Here is an 18,606-nt window from a genome sequence, read left to right as displayed (position 1 = left end):
ACAGCTGTCAATTCAAAGGTCCAACTGTAGTTGGGAATCCCAAGGGAATCCACAGCATTTTCTATGGTACGAAGATCGGTCTTGCCATTAGTTCTTGGGGGAATTCATTTTGGGGAACAACACTTCCCAGAATCCCCATCCAGACGAGGAAGCAGGATTCTGGAAGTTATAGTCCAAACATAATATTCTTGGGACTTTCTCTTAGGATAGATAAATGTGACTATGCCGATTATGTGCGTTTTGTTGTTCCTTTAATGGGTTATAAAATGTTTTATATTTTTAATGAGGAAGCAGTTAAGCTTTGAATGACGGCTGCATTTTCGCCCCCATTTAATGTCATCGCAACATCATTATTGCTGTTGCGAGGAATTGTCGTTTTTCTTTTCTTCTTAAAAAAAAGTACCCCCCTCTTCCCGAAATATGCGTGCAAATAAACGCCAATTCATTTATGGAGCGACATCAAATTAAACAGCTTGGTTAATGACTTAACACCGATTATCGCTGCCTCGCATAATATCCACTTAGACACACCACTTTGGGAATCAAAAGCGCAACGGAAAACAAAACGCCGCTTTCTGGGCCTTGCGGTGGAGCATCCTTGCCTTTCCCAATTGCAGACCCATTTTGGGAACCAAGTTTTTCTTTGCAAAAAATCCTTCTGCTGTTTTCATGCGTTTTAATCCTATTGTTAGTCCAGGTTATGACTGCATCCGCACTGCAGATGTAACCCAGGTTGACACCGCTTTAACCGCCATGGCTCAATGCTATGAGATTCTGGAAACCCGGGACTTTGGCATTTTATCTGTCAGTCCTGCTGGCATGCGCACTCGCATGTTTAGCCGCAGCTATTTAACCAGTTTGGAAAGCTGCAAAAACAACACGGAGAGAGGTGCAAAATCATACATTAGCAAGCGAGACCAAATTCCTCCATGAAGCCCAAAGGAAATGCTAGTAAAAGCACCAGCCAGACTCTTCTGCAGTTCTTTGCTTCTTCTAAAGAAGGAAATCCTACTTTAGTATGGTTTCCTCTAGCATTGACATATGATTTTTTATCACAGAATTGGAAGTATAAACAGGGAGTATCCTGTGAAAACCGCGCACCCGCAATTAAGATTTTCACACGGCGTCCATCCTATACATCCTATACTATACTACTATAGGATAAAGTCCATCCTATACTTCTTGTGCAGGGTTCCCTCGCATTCAGCCATGGCAGTTAAAATGGTGCCAAACTGTGTTATTTCTGCAGTGCAGATGCAAGTGATGCTCAATGCCATAAAACTTCTTGGGTTTTATACAGTCGGACAAATCCACTCCAATGGGTTTTATAACCCTGGCCATTTTCTACTTTCCTCTTTTCAGAACCTGTGAGTTTATGGGTTGGAAGACCTTGCGGAGGTCAAGGAAATGGCAATGTCTGTTATAGGAAGAAAGTTTACAACTGTGGAAGTTTACGGAGATGAAAAGCAAACGCCAAACAACAACGACTGGGAAATATCAGTCTTTTTTTTTTTTTTTTGGACTGTGGCTCCCAGAATCCCCCAGCCAGATGTGGTTGTGTTTAAACACAGAACATGGGAAATGTGCATCTTTTTATTAATTGCAACTCCCAGTATCCCCAGCCAACACCACCAAATGGGACGCCTTGATGTTTAAACACAGAATTGGCAATGTTTGTTGCTTCTGTTTTTCCATGGAGGCTCAGTTTTCTTGTCCATGTTTCTTCAGAGGAGGCTTGCTATGGCTTTAACCTGAGGCTGAGAGAGTGTGCCTTGGCCAAGGTCTCCCTATGGGTTTTTAGGATCGAGTGAGGAATCGATCCCTGGTCTCCAGAGTCATACATAGTTCAACTCTCCAACCATTATACCATATTTATATATTAATTATACCATAATATATTATACAATGTTATATATATATATATATATATATATATATATATATATATATATATATTATTAAGCCTGCAGGAGGTGTACATTCGAGAATCAATCATTGCAAATTACAGCTGTCCGTCCTTATCCACTGATTTTTTATCCACGGATTCAAGCATCCACGGCTTGAAAATAGTCAAAAGAAATATAAATTCCAAATAGCAAACCTTGATTTCCCATTTTATATCAGGAACACCGTTTTGTTCTCCCATTATAGTCAATGGGACTTGAGCATCCACGGATTTTGTTATCCTTGCAGGGATCCTGGAACCAAACCCAGCGGATAACAAGGGCCCACTGCAATATAATTTCAATTGAAATAATAACTATAAAACATTAGACAAAATCCCAAATAGGCTAGAATCAAGCACAGCTGTCCAATATACACAAGGTCAAGACTTGCAACGCAAAAGTCACAAAAGCAAAGCTTTGTCAATTCTTAAGGGGGACCGTCCATCTTTCCTGGCTGGGTTTCTCTTGGCTTTTTGCTCATTCATTTTTTATTTCTGCCACCGCTTCTTGTTCTTTCTCTCTTTCCATTCTCCACTTCGCCTTCTTCTCTGCGTTCCTCTTTAACAAGGTGTCGTCTCTTTTCGCAGCCTGTTAGAGGAAAAGGAAAAGGTTGTGATTTTTAGCAACAGGAGTTTGCAAACATTTGTGGGTTGGATTACAAAGCCCAGCATCCCCCAGACAGTGGTCATGTTTGCTAAGGGGTTTGGGGACTTGTTTTAGAGGACAGCTTTTGGGGGTCACTTTAACAGCCCACAGTTCAATCCTAGAAAAATGTCACAGTTTATAACTTGGTGGAACAATTGTGCATCTCTGCTCACAAAAACAATGCATCCTAGGATCCTCTAGGATGGTGCCGCCACAGCAGTTCAAAGTGGTGCCAAGCAGCATTATTTCAACAGTGTAGATGCACCAACAGTCTGGGAAATGAAGGAAGCCAACCTCGTACCCTTTTGCCGGAGACGACCATGGCCACGCATCCCAGCAGAGTCAGAGCAATCATGAAGTAGCAAACCCAGATCCGCAACTGGCTGTGAGCCGCCTTCAGCACTTCCACTCTACAAAAGACATAAGGGCATAAGCACCAAGAACCAACGTTTGGGGAAATCCATGGTTTTGAACCACAGAAACAAGCATTCTAGGGATTTTGGGAGCTGTGATCCAAAACAAGATGTAAGGTTTTTACCTAGGCTTTGCAACGCTGGACAGAACACCGGTTTTATTCAGTCCCATACGGGGAAGGTTTGGTTTGATTGATGACCCAAAACCCTGGAGATCATTTGGGAAGAGACCCAAAGGATAGTCATCTCAAATCTCTTCCAGAGCTAGTGGTGCACGGCTGCCCAAAAAAGTGGAAGGATGGTGATAAAATTGCCCCCAAGGAAGGTTGCCTTGCAGAAATAATGCCACTTGCTTTTAACTCAGTGCTATGCAATCTTGGGATTTGTAGTTTAATGGCACCAGAGCTTTCTGAGAGAGAGCCGAAACACACTGCAGGAATAACCCAGTTTGAGACTGCTTTAACTGCCCCGGCTCAGTGCTAGAGAACCCTGGAAATTGTAGTTTATTTATCTGCCAGAGCTCTCTGACAGAGAAAGCTCACAAAACCACAAATCCCAACATTTCATAGCATTGAGCCCTAGCATTTAAAGCATCAATTCTGCAGTGCAGATGCAGCCCAAGAAGCAGTAATAGGAGCAGCTGGGTATTAATGACCCAAAGAGTTTGCAAAGCTTTGCTCCAAAGAAGCAGCACAGAGGGAAGGATTAATCTTTCCAGATTGGTTTGCTTTATTTTGGGGGCAGACTGGAGACAATGCCCCACACCTACACACTTCACTTCCGATATCTCACAGCTCCGGCGAAGTTCCTGGGGAGAAATCCAGCTTGCCAGTGAAATGTATTTCGGGTGACAAGGGGGGGAATAACAGTTGTGTAGGTGGGCAGACAATTGCAAAGGAAAGAGATGCACAAAAAGAGAAAGTCAGGGAGGCACTGGGTGTTTGGTTCCTTCCGGCTGAAGAGAAACAGGGACCCTGTTCCTATATTCCAGTTGTACAGAGAAAAATGATAAAGATATCCAAAGGAGTGATGGGAAATGGTTCTGTCAAGTGTTGGGAAACCCTGACAAGGAGAACAACAACAGAGGGACAAAAACCTTCACAGTTCACAACTTATTATCCATGGAGGGAAAATGCACATGGGGGTTTTGGGCAGCAAATGTGATTTTTCTGCAAAGAATATCTCTGAGCAGAAAGGTGCTTCTGCATTGCGCAAAGCAAATGGTCATTTCCACACTGAAAGTTAAAGCACTTCTCCAGGCAAAACCGTCTTCCATGGATATGTCTCTTGCGTGTTGTGTATGTCAACCAACACAATTTTGGCCTGTGTGCACAATGCTGCTCCCAGAACCTGAAATGTTGATGTTGCGTACTGGACAAAAGCGTTCAAACACTTCCATAGAGGAATGTAACCTATTTTAACAGTATTCTTTTTGAAACCAATAATGCTGTGAGAGGCTTTGTTTGGGAGCAAGGAAAGATATAAGATACGCCATAAAGAGGCAAATCATGGCTTCATTGAGTCTCCGCTAAGCAAATACTAGTTCCGGATCTGCCAGTTTTCTGTCCTTCTTTCCAAGAGATCGAATTCAATGAGCAGCACACTTCCGCAAGGCTACTTACGACAAAAGTGGAGGGATGTCCTCTTCTTTTTGAAACCGTTTGGTCCAGAGCAGGATCTTTTTGTCAAACTCGGTTGGCCTCCTCTCATTTCGGAAGGCACGGTGTCCTTTAAAATGTAAACAGAGGTCAACCACAGCAAGGCCTCGTTTTATCCAGGGCAGTTTGCATTAGTTCAAAGGGGGGGGGGGTGTGATGCACTGTACAGGCCATGGGACACAGGCTGTTGGGGGATTCTGGGTGTTATCATTCCAAAAAATAGCTTTTTCAACCTCTGATTGCTTCTGAGTGCTCCAGCCAAACACCCAACTGGGGGATTCTGGATGTTGTAGTTCCAAAAATATAACTTTCTCAACCTCTGATTGGCTCTGAGTGCTCCAACCAAACACCCAACTTGGGGATTATGGATATTGTAGTTCCAAAAAGATAACTGTCTCAACCTCTGATTGGCTCTGAACACTCCAACCAAACACCCAACTGGGGGATTCTGGATGTTGTAGTCCCCAAAATATAACTTCTGACTCCAAGCACTCCAACCAAACACCATACGAAACAGCCGCCTTGGAGTATCATTCAGGAGGAAGAGGAAATGCCAAGTTTATTTCAAAGTGAAATTATTATGATTTTCCTTCCTTTCCTGTAAACTTAAAGGTTGGTGGCAGAGTTCTTCCTTTCCAACCTTTTCCCTCCGATCACATTTTCTTTAAAGCAAAAACCTATCCCCAAATGGAAACGGCAAACGTCTCGTCTCCCCGTAGTAATTCCCTTCCCCGAAATCAATAAAGCGCCTTGCTCTCCGAACAAACTTTGCAATGAAAATGGTCTCTAAATGATTTATCGTTTCTGGGCAGAAAGCACCGAGAATAAATTGCCGAGGCTGGAAGTTATAACAATGTTTCGGCAGCACCATAGACACCTTTAGGAAATAGATTATTTAAAAGCAAATACACAGACACAGACACACACCGACGCAAACACACAGAGACCTTGCTCTCTCTTTCTGTCCCAGACTACTTTTTGCAAGGAGATCAGAGAAAAACCCACATGAAACCCTCTGAAATATTGTGTTGTAAAGGGCATTGCTTTTCAGAAGGCGTTAATAATTGCAGCTTGTAGTAAAACAGGGCAAATGTGGTATAAATTGCAGGCGGAAGGTAATCTGGACAAGCATTTGATGAATGACTATATAAGGTCCATCTCATATAAACAATGCACTGAATCAGGCTAATTCTATTATATGTGTGTGTGTTTAATGATCTGACTTAATAAGAAATCATGCGCTCTGACACTGCTTTAACTGCCATGACTTAATGCTATGGAACCCTGGGATTTGTAGTTTGTAGTGCCACCAGAGATCTCTGACCAAGACGGCCACATATGTCACAAAACTCCAGATTCCAGGATCCTATAGCACTGAGCCAGGGCAGTTAAAGCAAGGTCAAACTGCATTAACTCTCCAGTGCAGATTAGACCCCGATTGTTTGGTAAGAGCAACGAAAAGCTTATAACGCAGGTATGGGCAGGGAGACCTTTGCACTAAAATAAGACGGCGGTTTTGGTCATGCACATTTTGCCTTGGACCACACCAATTTATGGAAAGTGGGCCCCAAAAGGAAATTTGACCCTGAAACCGAACAAAATTCCAGCCTTAGGGATGCCATGCCGAAACCAAAGCACAGAAATGCCACTTCTACCCACCGGAAAAAGCTCTCCGAACCGCAGAGTCGAGTTTTGGGTTTACAAAGCCCTTTCTCTTGGTGGAAGGTGTGATGAACTCAATGCAGGGCTTCCTACAAAGGGCCACAAAGACCCACTTTTCAGCCATGGGCCTGAAGTATCCAACCAGCCGTGGCAACATGGCACAATTTCGGATGCCCAGGTGCTCCTGTGTGAGTCCAGTCCTGGCAAAAGGTCACAGCTTGGCTTGCCAGCCACTCCTTCCGAAATGACGGAGGCAAAAAGAGAGAGGCGTGAGCCCATAAACTGTGGCCATTTCCTGTAGAAACACCAGCAAACATGGCATTATCACAAGCCACGCACCAATAAAACCTGCTACGTCTTTCCACTCCTTTCCTTAATCTCTCCTTTGTGCTTTCCCTTCGTCTCTTTGGCATTTTCGATTGCAACCCTTTTCCAAAAAGGAAAAGGAAAAGACTTTTAATACAGCCCTGGTTTTGCTTTTATTAGCTGCCTCGATCTTAATGGAGAGGCGGGGTAATAATAATAATAATAATAATAATAATAATAATAATAATAATAATTGCTGATATTATATTTGTGCTGGTTCTTCTTCTTGTTGTTGTTATTTCAGTGTACTTTATCACCCGTGGACCATTGGAAGTATAAACGGGGATTATCCTGCAAAAACCACACATTCGCAATTAGGATTTTTACACGGTGTAGCGATTAAATGCCCATTATCCTGGGAATATCACACACTTACGATAAAGCTTTTCACACGACGTTGCGTTGAAAAGCAATTAAAGTGCCATTAACCCATAAATAACCAGACAATAAACAGCAAATTTCTTGCTGTTTATTTCCTGGTTATTCCTGGGATAACGGCTCTTTTATCGCACTGTGTCTAAAAACCTTAATAGCAATTGCACAATTTTCATGGGATAAACCCTGTTTGAACATCCAATTTTCCTCCATGTGATAAAGTCCTTTAGTCTACCAGATGTAAATGTTTTGGACCAGTCAGTAGTTCGAATTCCATCCAAGGATTTTGGAATCAGTGAGACATTGGCTTGTTGTTGTTATTATTATTATTATTATTATTATTTATATAGCGCTGATGTAGGCATGTGTATTTCATGCTATGCATGCAGGATGAATTACTTAAGATATATTCTGCTGAAGGCAGCAGAGGTTGAGCTGCACATATAGAAATGTTGTGTGTTGCACTCCTAGATTTTGGTTGTGCATTGCTGTTGCTGCGCATTGCCAGTGTGACCTAGTGGTTTGAGTGTTGGACTATGACTCTGGAGACCAGGGTTTGAGTCCTCACTTGACCATTGAAACCCAATGGATGAACTCCATTGAGTCACATACTCTCAGCCCCAGAAAACCCCATGCCTTAGGGTTGCCATAAATTGGAAATGACCTGAAGGCACACAACAACAACTGGAACTAATTTTTAACCATAAAGACTTAGGCACTTATATTTTGTTATTGTACCACAGCATATTGGTGGACAGTTAGGCTAGGACCCTGGGAGTCCAGGGTTCGAATCCCGGCTCAGCCATGGAAACTTACTGGGTGAACATGGGCAAAGCACACTCTCAGCCCCAAGTGAAGGCCATGGCAAACCTCCTCTGTGCAAACCTTGCCAAGAAAACCCCAGGATAGGTTTGCCTAAGGGTCGCCATAAGTCAGAAATGATTTGAAGGCACCCAAAATGGATTGGTGTGTTGAAGTTGCTCAGTTTGGACACTCCACCGAACTTTTCCAACTTTGTTTCCTGACAATAGGGCAAATGATGCAGCCAGCTCCATCTGTCCCTCAGTGTTTCCTTGAAGAGCATCCCCATTCACATCACAACTCATTGTGTTCTTGTGCAATTCCCACTTCCTCCCACAAATGCCGACGGTGGCTTTGATTGTCTTTTTCACAGCAGCGGTGATTGCTTCTTGCAGTTCTTAAGGCTCTGCCTTGGAATGAAAAAGAAAAATCTCTCCCCTTTGAATGGGGATGTCAGCCCAGTGATGAGGGAGGAAAAGCGCTCTCTGTCTCTCTGTTTCAAACACACAACACGCACAACACAGAAACGCACCAGCCATGCACATCTAAACATCTTGGTTTCCATGCTCCAAAAACCGTGTTGCATCCAGAGCCAAGAGGGAAATAGATCCATTCTATCAAACCAAGGCTTTCATGTTTCGGCGCAGAAATGTGCAAAGACAGAAAGGTAAGATCAAAACCTCTCAGATGTGAGTGGAAGGCCAGCATTTTTACAGGGTTTTCACACAAGTGTAACCAGGTGGGCAATTGATGTGGATTCATGCACCAGGTTTCTCCCCCAGGACTGTCCAAGAGCCTAAATATCTTCCAAATAAATAAATTGGTGCCTTTGGGATGTTTCTGACTAATGGTGACCCTAAGGCAAGCCTACCATGGGGTTGTTTTTGTGGGTTTTTCAGGCTATGTGTCCATGTTCTGGAAGGGTTTCTCTGAAGATGCCAGCCACAGATGCTAGTGAAACGTCAGGAATAAACTCTTCCAGAACATGGCCACTTAGCCATAAAAACCCACAAGAAAACTATGGATGCCGGCCGTGAAAGCCTTCAACTTCATATCATGGGGTTTCCTTGGCAAGAGTTGGTCAGAGAAGGTTTGCTAATGCCTTCCCTGAAGCTGAGAGTGTGTGACTTCCCTAAGGTCTTGCCCAATGGGTTTCAATGCTGAGCAGGGACTCGAACCCTGGTCTCCAAAATCATAGTCCAACGCTCAAACCAATATGCCACGTTGGTTCTATAGGACCTAAAAGGCTACCTAAAAATGCCACCACAAACCCAACTCCACACTCTAGAACGAATCCCAGGACTGGCTGGCACTGGCATCTTCATCATCATCATCATCACCACCATTATTATTATTATTATTATTATTATTATTATTATTTCTACTACTACTACTTTCAGCTCACAAAATCCCCCCCCCCAGCCAACTTGGCCATTGGTGCAAAACAATAAACATACCTTTTCCATGTTCTTGGTGGACATAAATTTCCATGTAGCCCTGAGATCACACCTGTTTCCACACTGCAGAATTAATGCACTTTGACTCTGCTTTAACTGTCATGGCTCCATCTTCTGGGATCCTGGGATTCGCAGTTTGTTGCGACACCGGAGCTCTCTGACAGAGAAGGCCAAATATCTCACAAAACTGCAAATCCCAGGGTTTCATAGCCTTGAGCCACGGCAATTAAAGCAGTGTCAAAATGCATTAATTCTGCATTGCAGATGCTGAGTTGTGGCAAGCTTGCATGGAAAGGTTTATAGTAAGACTGAATCCAGATTGGTTATAGATCTATAGCTCTAGTTTATGAGTTTGCAACTGCAATACACAATACCAGCCATTATCCTTTTCCTTCCATCGATGTAAGCAAGCGAAGTTTTAAAAACTGAACTTATCAAAGGCATTTCCCACTTTTAGCCTGTAGAAATGTATATAATCCCGGGTAAACCCTTAATTGACCCAGAGATGCCACTAGGCATGTGCCTTGCAAAACCAGTCCAATCCCTCCTTGCAATAAACTGGGTTTTGAGCAATAGTTCCCCTTAAGAGACTTGTCATGCTTCGAATAAACCTCTGCCCTCTTGGAGACCCCTAAAAACTTCAGCGACTTTCCCCCGTTTAACAGAAGCCGGGCTCCCGCTTTTAATTAATACGAGCTGTTCGTTTGGAATCAAACTAATTGAACATTTTGGAGCGAAAGGTTTGCTTTGCAGACATCCATTAGCCGGCATTTTAGTCAAAGTGGATCAAACTTGACCCACAAAGAGCTGAGGTTTCCAGATGGATATACGCTCCACTCCAGAAATTCTGCTGAAGTCGATGCAGGAGATTAATGCAGTTAGGGAGCATATACGTCATTTCTTACTTTATTCTTGTTGGAAGAATTTGCATTTTCTTTCCTCCTCCTTAGATAGATAGGGATTTCCTGCATGCAAACTCCTCTCTCTCTCTCATTCAAAGTAACCATGTGAGTTAGGTCACTCTTTCTTCAGGACTAACATACATTCTCTCTCAAAGGAGTATATTACACTGAGCTTTTGGGGGATATTCCGGCTCATTTCCGAAATGATTGCACTTCCAACGATGCGGTTTCACATCGTAAAGTGAAAGTGTTATCAGACACCATTGATTTCTATGGGAGCCCCTTGCGAATTGCTTCAGCAGCATTTCTGAAGTCACCCCTCATTTTGGTTAAAACGGAAAAAAAGTGGCTTCACAGAATTCGCTTCTAGGCTGCCTTCGATTGCACTGCAATTTGGTCTGGTGTGGAAAAGCACTCCGATGCCACCACCCTTGGCCCCTGCATCCTGCTCCGTCATTCCCCTCCTCCTCCTTCATGCCATCTCCTCCTCTCTGCCAATCAGCCGATCCCATCATCCCCTGCGTCCCCTACATCCTCCTAGACCCCGATCTGCTCCCCTCCTTCAGCCTCCCACCAATCCCATCATCCTTGCCTTCTCCTAGACCCTGATGAAGGATGACAGCTAAGGAGAGGGCAGGGAAGGAGGGCAGCGTCCAGAGCCCCACTGAGCATGTGCAAAGGTGCCAATTCCAATCGTTGACCCCTCAAAGTATGCTCTGGCGTGGTAATACAATGTGCACTCACTCCCCTTTGCTTGAATCCACATCACGTGACTTGCTTGGAATCGAACTGACTTCGCTTCCCCCTCAATTCGAAAGGGCAACAGAAAGGCAACCAGGTGTGGAAAAACATCACATTTTAACCTTAATTCGCATTGCTAGGCAGGAGTGACTCTGGATCTGATGTGGAAAAACAACACACTTTGCTTTGCTAGAACAGGAGTGACTGCGGATCTGAGATGCAAATCCCCCACGAGGGATAAGGTCCAAAGATTCTCTCCTGAACCGTCGGTCCTCCATCGTCCTCTTCTCTCAACTTAATTTGGAAAGACGTTGAGATAAATATTTCTTCTCAACCTGAACTAGTCGCTACCTAGATTAGGATATAACTTCTATGTATGTATATACAGTCAGCCCTTCTTATCCATGGATTTTTAATCCACGGATTCAAGCATCCACGGCTTGGAAATATTCCAAAAAAGTATGAATTCCAAATAGCAAACCTTGATTTTCCATTTTATATACGGGACACCATTTTGTTGCTCCGTTGGATTTAATGGGACTTGACCATCCATGGATTTCATTATCCTGGAACCAAACCCCAGCAGATAACAAGGTCCCACTGTATAGATGGATGGATGGATGGATAGATAGATAGATAGACAGATAGATAGATAGATAGATATTAGCACATAGCCCCTTATGTATATATAGATTAAAGCCATTAGTAAACTTTTGTTTGAACTACAAGCTACTTGCGTTGTTTTTGGAGCCAGTCTCAGTTCTTAGGGAAGCATAGCTAGACAAAGTTGGACATTTCTGCTACTCTGATTATTTAAAGCTAGACCCTAATAGGCTTGGCCTTGGTATTTTTGATATTTAAATATTTTTGTTTCCTTACCAAATGCTGAAGCCTTAGGGAACTTAAATTATCCTACAATTCTCCCTGTAAGGAGAGCTGGGCTTGTGTTCCTTGCAGTCCTGTGCACTAGTGGAAATCCACATTTGCAACTTTTGTGGATGTGATTATTTGCAGATTTGGTTAATATCTCCTCTCTAGGAATCTCTAGATCCTCCAGTGCAACTCTGCCGGAAATCGACCATAGAGTTGTGCTGGAGGACCTAGAAGCTCCTAGAGAAAATACTTCTGTAGGCATTTGTGGCGCCTCCAGCATGATTCTATGGTCAGCCTCTGGCAGACGTTGACCATAGAGTTGCACTGGAGGACCTAGAGATTCCTAGAGATGTAAAAATACTGGGTTCTTTTTTTAATCTGTGGTTTTTCCACATTCGTGGGGGTCCTTTGCCCTGAACTCCAGTGAATGTGAAGGGACCACTGTATTTCTGGGGAAATGTTGCAAAAACATGCCAACAATCATTGCAAGGAATAAACCTTTTAAGCAGGGAAAAAAAGTCTGACATGATTTCCTCCCCGCCTTCGTTTAAATGTGAGAATGAAGCCAAAATTCCCATTTCTAAATTGAATGGGATAATTCTCCCGGGAGATCTGTGTTCGAATGCTAAGAAAGCATGAGAAAACAGCTGTAAGTGGAGGCTGCCCTCTAGTGGTCACTTGCAGTACTCCTTTGTCTTCAAGGAAAAAGTTGGGACTCCCTTATCTGGAACAACTGGGATCAGAAGTGTATTGTTATTGTTGTAGTTATTATTATTGATTTTGGACTCCCCCCCCCCTGATTTTGGACTATCTGCATATGCGTAATGGAATGTCTTGGAGATGGGACCCAAGTCTAAAAAGGAAATCCATTTATCTTGCACATGCCCCTTATAAACATATCTGGAAGGTAATGTTATAATAGTGTTTTTAGTAATTTTGTGCATGAAAGTTTGCGTCCACTGAACCATCGGAAAGCAAAAGTGTCACACTCTCAGCCACCGATGTGGACAATTTTTGATTTTGGAGTGTTTCAGATTCAGGAATTCCAGATAAAGGAGACTCAACCTATATATATGTAGATGATAAGCTATCTTGGGGATGAGGCCCACGTCTTGGCACAACATCCATGTATGTATCCTATACACGTTGAGATGCCCATCCGGCCTCTGTTTAAAGACACGCAAAGAAGGAGAGTCAACCTGTACTGCATTGGTGCAACTACTAATAGTCCATTGGCACTCCATTCTGAAGTGTCACCCAACGTGGTCCATACCCCTTGCACACCCTTGCAAAACGAAATACAGACACAATTAAAAACTCCATGTTTTATTGATTTCGGAGAGCGGCGTATTAATTTAAATAATAAACAAAACATCCCTGTATAAAAATTAGGTAGACAGGCACACCAGGGTTGCCCCCCCCCATCACCAAGGCTGAGACTTTAGCATCCGAGACCCCCATCTCTGCTATGGCGGCCATTTTGTGTGCAAGACAACGCACATTGCGGAATAATGGTCAGCGAGGTGGAAAGGTCTGTTCTTGGTCATTATGCTCCGCGATGCCCAAGCGCTCATTTGAGAAAGCTGGACTTCTGTGCCTTGCAACCTCCGTACGATGGAAAATGTCAAGAGAGGCAAGGCACCTTTAGCCGAAGCAGCCATCCTCATCACTACTAGAACATGTGCGTTGTAAGGGACCACTGGGAAATGTGGTTGTCGTAGCGTTTTTGTGGGTCTTTCGGGCTATGTGGCCATGTTCTGGAAGAGTTTCTCTGAAGATGCCAAAGCCACAGATGCAGGCGAAACGTCAGGAATAAACTCTTCGAGAACATGGCCACTTAGTCCGAAACATTCACAAAAATACTATGGATGCCAGTCGTGAAAGGCTTCAACTTCGCAGTGGTTTTCCTATCCTGCCAAGTCATAAGCAGAGGGATTTTTTAAGACAGAACAAAAGATATATCTGCCTTCCATAAGAAATCTGGAAAGCAGACTATTTGTATGAAGGCGTTGTGTGAGGAGCTCATACGGTATTCCTCCAGAAGGATGGAATAATACTACGTACTTTCTTTCTCTCGCTTTGATGAATCAAAACTTTTCATAGGAGTTTATCACACGAAGGAGATCAGGAGTTTATCCCATGAATATTAAAGAAAAATCGCCTAATGATGTGCAACGATTTCACACGACGTCGCACAAAACCTGCCGTCAAAGTGGTCAGAAAGAACCATCAACGCGCATCTTTTTACTTTTGGGATTTCAGCGACAACGCATTTCTGATATCGCTTCATTTGCACAATTGCACGTGATAATCATTTGCGCAGTTGCTTGCCATTTCTGCTTCATTTGCAGGATGCTTTAAATGTGCCTTAATCTCTCTTTAATGCCGAAACCAGCCCCAGTGTGATGAACTCCATAGATCACAGCTCTGACCATCAGAAAGTTCTTCCTAAGGTTTCAGTGGGATCTCTTTTCTCTTTGTATAACTACAAGTCAGGGTTAAAATGAGAGTGTTTCCAGACTCCCAGCATCAAGTATCATCTGGCAGTTTTAGAAAACATGGCACCAAACCTTGCAAAGCAACAATTCCAAGGCCTAAACATCCCCAAAGACCTACTAAAAAGGCCAAAGAATGTGGTCTCTAGCCAGCATTATCTGTGGGTTTCAAGGAGAAAACTGCATACTGAGTGCTGGCCCTTTGGGGCAATGCTTTTAAGAGGAGGAAACATCCCCCTTTCACCCATCAATCCTCCAGTTTTCTTGATGAAGCTGCAGTAATGGCAACAAAAGAGGAAGCTCTCTCTTGCAAGAACCTGTGGCAACCTTTGCCAAACTCATGCTAAGATGTACACAAAAATACAAAGTCAATGCAAGACTGAAGCATAGCAAAAGTTAGTTCTTGGCTGGCCAGCCAGCCACCCAGCACCTTTTAAGAATATGCTTATTAATTTTGTTAACATGTATATCTCCCTCCCTGTTTTCCAATGAGTTCAAGGTGACAGACACATCTCTCCCTATCCTTACAGCAACCTTGCAAAGTAGGACAGGCTGAGAAAGAGTGCAACCAGTCCATGTTTCATGGCTCAGTCTAACATCCTAACCTTTACACTACACAGGCCAGATTCACAGCAAAGATTCTTCAGAAATGAACTTTTAAAATAATAATAATAATAAAAAAAATCCCTCCTTACGAAGACGAAGCTACTCCTGAGCAACGCCTGCTAACTTCTCCAAAGCCAAACAGTAGGATTTCCAGGGTTTCAGGCCCTTTGCCTTTTTCCCCAGAAGAGGAAATACAAAATAAATTATGCAATCTAAATTTTCCAACAAAGAACAGAAATAAATTATGCTTGATAAAATAAATCCACGGATGCAAAAGTATTCCCAAGCATGTCCGCTCAGGCCTGAGTCCCACTGAATTCATCGATGCACAGAATCACAGCCTCACATGGTTTTTAATCACCCTCAAAGTATTCCTTGGAAGTGCGTTACGCATTGCAACACCCCTGTGAGGTAGGGCAGGACTCCTGGGGAGGTCCTTATTTTTCAAGGCAGAGAGTTAAAGCTCTGAAAGTGTGGGATGGAGGGAGGGTTTGCTCAGGTTCCTTTCTCTGAAGGGAACTTGGCTGAGCAAAGACTGTCCTAGAGACCGACTGGGAACTAAATTGGGAACCGAAGGTCTGGACATCCTCCATCCAACGCACACCTCAATTTTCCTTCATGCACAGCATGGATCTTGTTCAAGCACCATAGAAGAGGACAGGAGACGGACTGCACCTCACAGCATCCTGCAGTGGTGCAGGCTGATAGATCCGTGAGCATCTGGAGAACCTGTCTCCAGGATCCATGGAGAGCCATTGCTTTGTAGTGGAATGGTTCAAGGTTCTCAGAATAAATAGCACGACTTCCATTTACAAAGCCATTTCCCCCCCAAGGTTTCCCAATGGATAAGACTTCTTCTCGCTTGGCGTGGCTCTTCAGTCCAACTTGTGTACATAGCTATCCACGGTCGGGATCTCCATGTCCCGTTCCTTGACTGGATCGACCATGTCCTGGTACCTTTCACCACGATGGCAGGCCAAGTATGGACCCCAATTCGGCTGCGGTTTGCAACAGGTGACAAGGCGCTGAAAAGGGAACATATGTTCAGGTTTTATCAGAAAACGGGAAATAGGACACAATTCAGAGGCATCAAAGTAGTTGGTTAAAGACTATATTGTTCAGGGAAGCATTTCCAGGTAGTGTGTGACTGTTTTTGTTTGACATCTGATATTTGGCCTGATGTCTGTCATTTGATGTTTTTAACCTGTTGTTTGCTTATTTTATTCTAGCATGTATTACTATCTACTATTATATGCATTTGTTATTTTTTTTAGATTGTACACCACTGACAGGTTTTATTATTCTTATTGATTTTATCCATTCTGTGTACAGCACTGGGCAAATTTATAGCGCTTTATAAATAAAATGTAATAATAATAATAATAATAATAATAATAATAATAGGTCTGGTGTAACTCTGGGGTGATACAGACTGGCACTTTATGCCGGCCTGTACACACGGTAAGGGCTGAGCATCTGTACACTCAAAGCCCTTACCGTGCAGCCCATCCACATAGTGCACACCACGATGATGCACGTCGGGCGCAATGCCCAAACGGCACTATGCGGAAGGGGGCTTCATGATGCCACGCCGCAGTGCTTATGACAGCCCTTCCAGGATGCAAAAAGAAGCCCCTTTTCGGGACTTCTTTTTGCTCCTTCCGGCAGCTGTGCCATGTAGTTGCCATGGCCTCCATCCGGGGTACGAAGGGGCGGTGTTGAGCCACCCGTCTGTAGAGGCCTTCTGTGCCACAAAGTGTGGTGGCAACAACCATAGATCAGTAATTCCCAAACTTTGGTCCTCCTGGTGTTTTGGACTTCAACTCCCAGAAGCCACAGACTGGATGCCACCAATTGTCATGGGTGTTACACATTTTGATCAGGTCACACGCATGTTCCTTGGACACTTACCTGCCACAGGCTGCCTTGTGCTTTCACTATCTTGTAAAGCGCAACCACGGGGATCCAAATGAGGCAGAACATGATCATGCACCAGCCGACTGCTGATCCCCAGCCGGGATACTTCACGCTGCCATACATTGGAGGCGAAAAGGTGACCAAAGACCAAACCAAGATTGCCTGTTGGGGAGAGGGAAGAAGACACAAGAGCCAAGCTCAGACCAATGGGACGGCACAATGGGGAGTAAGATAGAGAAGGGATGCAGCACAAGTAGACTCAGTCTGGTTTTGGTACCCAAAATCCCTCCACAATTGGGCCTTTCTTATTCCTGGACTGTACTCTTCATCTGCATCAACATCAACATTAAATATTTGAAGGGATGTCATATTGAGGAGGGAACAAGCTTGTTTTCTGCTGCTCCAGAGAATAGGACCCAGTGGAGCAATGGATGCAAACTACAGGGAAAGAGAGTCCACCTAAATATTAGGAAGAAATTCCTGGTGGTCGGAGCTGTTTGACTTTGGAGGATGATGCCATCTTGGAGGGTGGTGGAGTCTCCTTCTTTGGAGTTTATCAACAGATACTGAATGGCCATTTGTTGGGAGTGCTTGGATTGTGCATTCCTGCATGGCAAAAGGTTGGACTGGATGGCCCTTGGGAGTCCCTTCCAACTCTAAGATTCTATGTATTAAAAATATTCACAATTTTTCTCATTTGACGGTTACTTCACATTAGCAGCCAGCGTCCTCCATGTTAGTGGGTTGGCGAGTCCATTCCACGTTTTAATGCAAACTTTATGGGAACTATCCAAAGACGGGAATGTGTTCAACATGCAACTTCACTCCTCTGGAAAATAGTTGTGTCATGCTTTCTCTTTTGACTGGATCTTGCATGGCGAAGACGGTTTGCTACCGCCAAACCTGGCCAGATAGTGAACTGTGTCTCTATCTACGGAAATTGACATAATCTTGGAATCTCCTTTACAGGAAGAAAACTATAAATGCCAAGTCTTTTGTGCCAGGAAAGTCATAGGACTGGGTTTGGCTGGCTGAGAACAAAACTCAGACTCCGTGTTCTCGGCCAACGTTTGCAGGGCAACAAGGAGACAATGTTTCGCTACCTTCACTGGCACATTCCTACCCAAACTGAATATCGATGTTCATTGTTTCCTCTACAGCGGCTGAGATAAAATGGAGTACATTAAAAGGAGAGGAATTTCCTGGCAGGTGGGCATGGAGTGAAAGGGGACTATTGACTGAATAGGGATTATTACACTCCATCTATTTTAGCTCCAAAAAAGGCCATGAGGGCAACTTCTACCCTTGCTATTTGTCCAGCATCCAGTATTCAAAGCATCCAGTATTCATACTTCCTCTATGCATCAAGTTTCCAATTAGCAAACATGGCTAACAGGTTCACCCTGCAGCTATAGGCTATAAATGCATGTTGTTGCCCCCAACATGGTTTGCAAATCTGGGTTTCTTAGAATGAAGAGAAAACACTGCTCGTGATCAGAAACCTCCTTGAGAGATCTTGGCTAGTATCCTGTTCATGACATGTCTGCACATAAACCTGCAGCTATGCATGTGTATGCTTCACTTTGGATGGGGCCCAAGAAGCTGTTTGCTACCTTCCTTTTGCAAACCTCCTTTTTACCCAGCAGCCGCCAAGCTCCATGGGGCCATTTTCATAGGCATTGACTGGCTGGGGGAGGTCTGCAGTCCTCCGTGCAGGGAAGAAAAACCAATAACTGTTATGCAATATTC

The 18,606-nt window shown here is 43.7% G+C and overlaps 2 protein-coding genes across 5 annotated transcripts in view; both read right to left on the bottom strand.

The window, feature by feature from the left end:
• Nucleotides 1-2,423: 2,423 nt before the first annotated feature.
• On the bottom strand, nt 2,424-6,448 carry LOC149308648 (protein FAM162A-like). Its single transcript, XM_089537130.1, has 4 exons — nt 6,322-6,448; nt 4,627-4,732; nt 2,893-3,001; nt 2,424-2,534 (listed from the first exon to the last, which is right to left on the bottom strand). Exons 1-4 carry the CDS (start codon nt 6,446-6,448, stop codon nt 2,424-2,426), a joined length of 453 nt encoding a protein of 150 aa, XP_089393256.1.
• A 6,710-nt stretch (nt 6,449-13,158) lies between these two features.
• The window catches only part of SLC6A14 (solute carrier family 6 member 14), a 36,200-nt gene continuing 30,752 nt past the window's right edge, over nt 13,159-18,606 (bottom strand). For all 4 annotated transcript variants that reach the window (XM_089536212.1, XM_089536209.1, XM_089536210.1 and 1 more), the window contains exons 13-14: nt 16,852-17,019; nt 13,159-15,965 (exon numbers count right to left, since the gene is read on the bottom strand). In XM_089536212.1, coding sequence (XP_089392338.1) covers nt 15,816-15,965; nt 16,852-17,019 — 318 coding nt within the window. In that variant the 3' untranslated portion in view covers nt 13,159-15,815. The remainder of the gene's footprint in view (nt 15,966-16,851; nt 17,020-18,606) is intronic.

This window comes from Sceloporus occidentalis, unplaced genomic scaffold, assembly GCF_023333645.1.
Source record: "Sceloporus occidentalis isolate IW3139 unplaced genomic scaffold, rSceOcc1.0.p SCAF_8, whole genome shotgun sequence".
NCBI lineage: Eukaryota > Metazoa > Chordata > Lepidosauria > Squamata > Phrynosomatidae > Sceloporus > Sceloporus occidentalis.
This window is presented reverse-complemented; position numbering and strand designations above follow the sequence as displayed.

Excerpts from the sequence above, each read along its gene's own strand:
- LOC149308648 (XM_089537130.1), bottom strand. The coding sequence starts at position 6,448 with ATGGCTGAAAAGTGGGTCTTTGTGGCCCTTTGTAGGAAGCCCTGCATT. Across the intron at positions 4,733-6,321 it reads GGTTCGGAGAGCTTTTTCCG|GACACCGTGCCTTCCGAAAT; the intron begins GTGGGTAGAAGT and ends TACATTTTAAAG. Across the intron at positions 3,002-4,626 it reads GACATCCCTCCACTTTTGTC|AGTGGAAGTGCTGAAGGCGG; the intron begins GTAAGTAGCCTT and ends TGTCTTTTGTAG.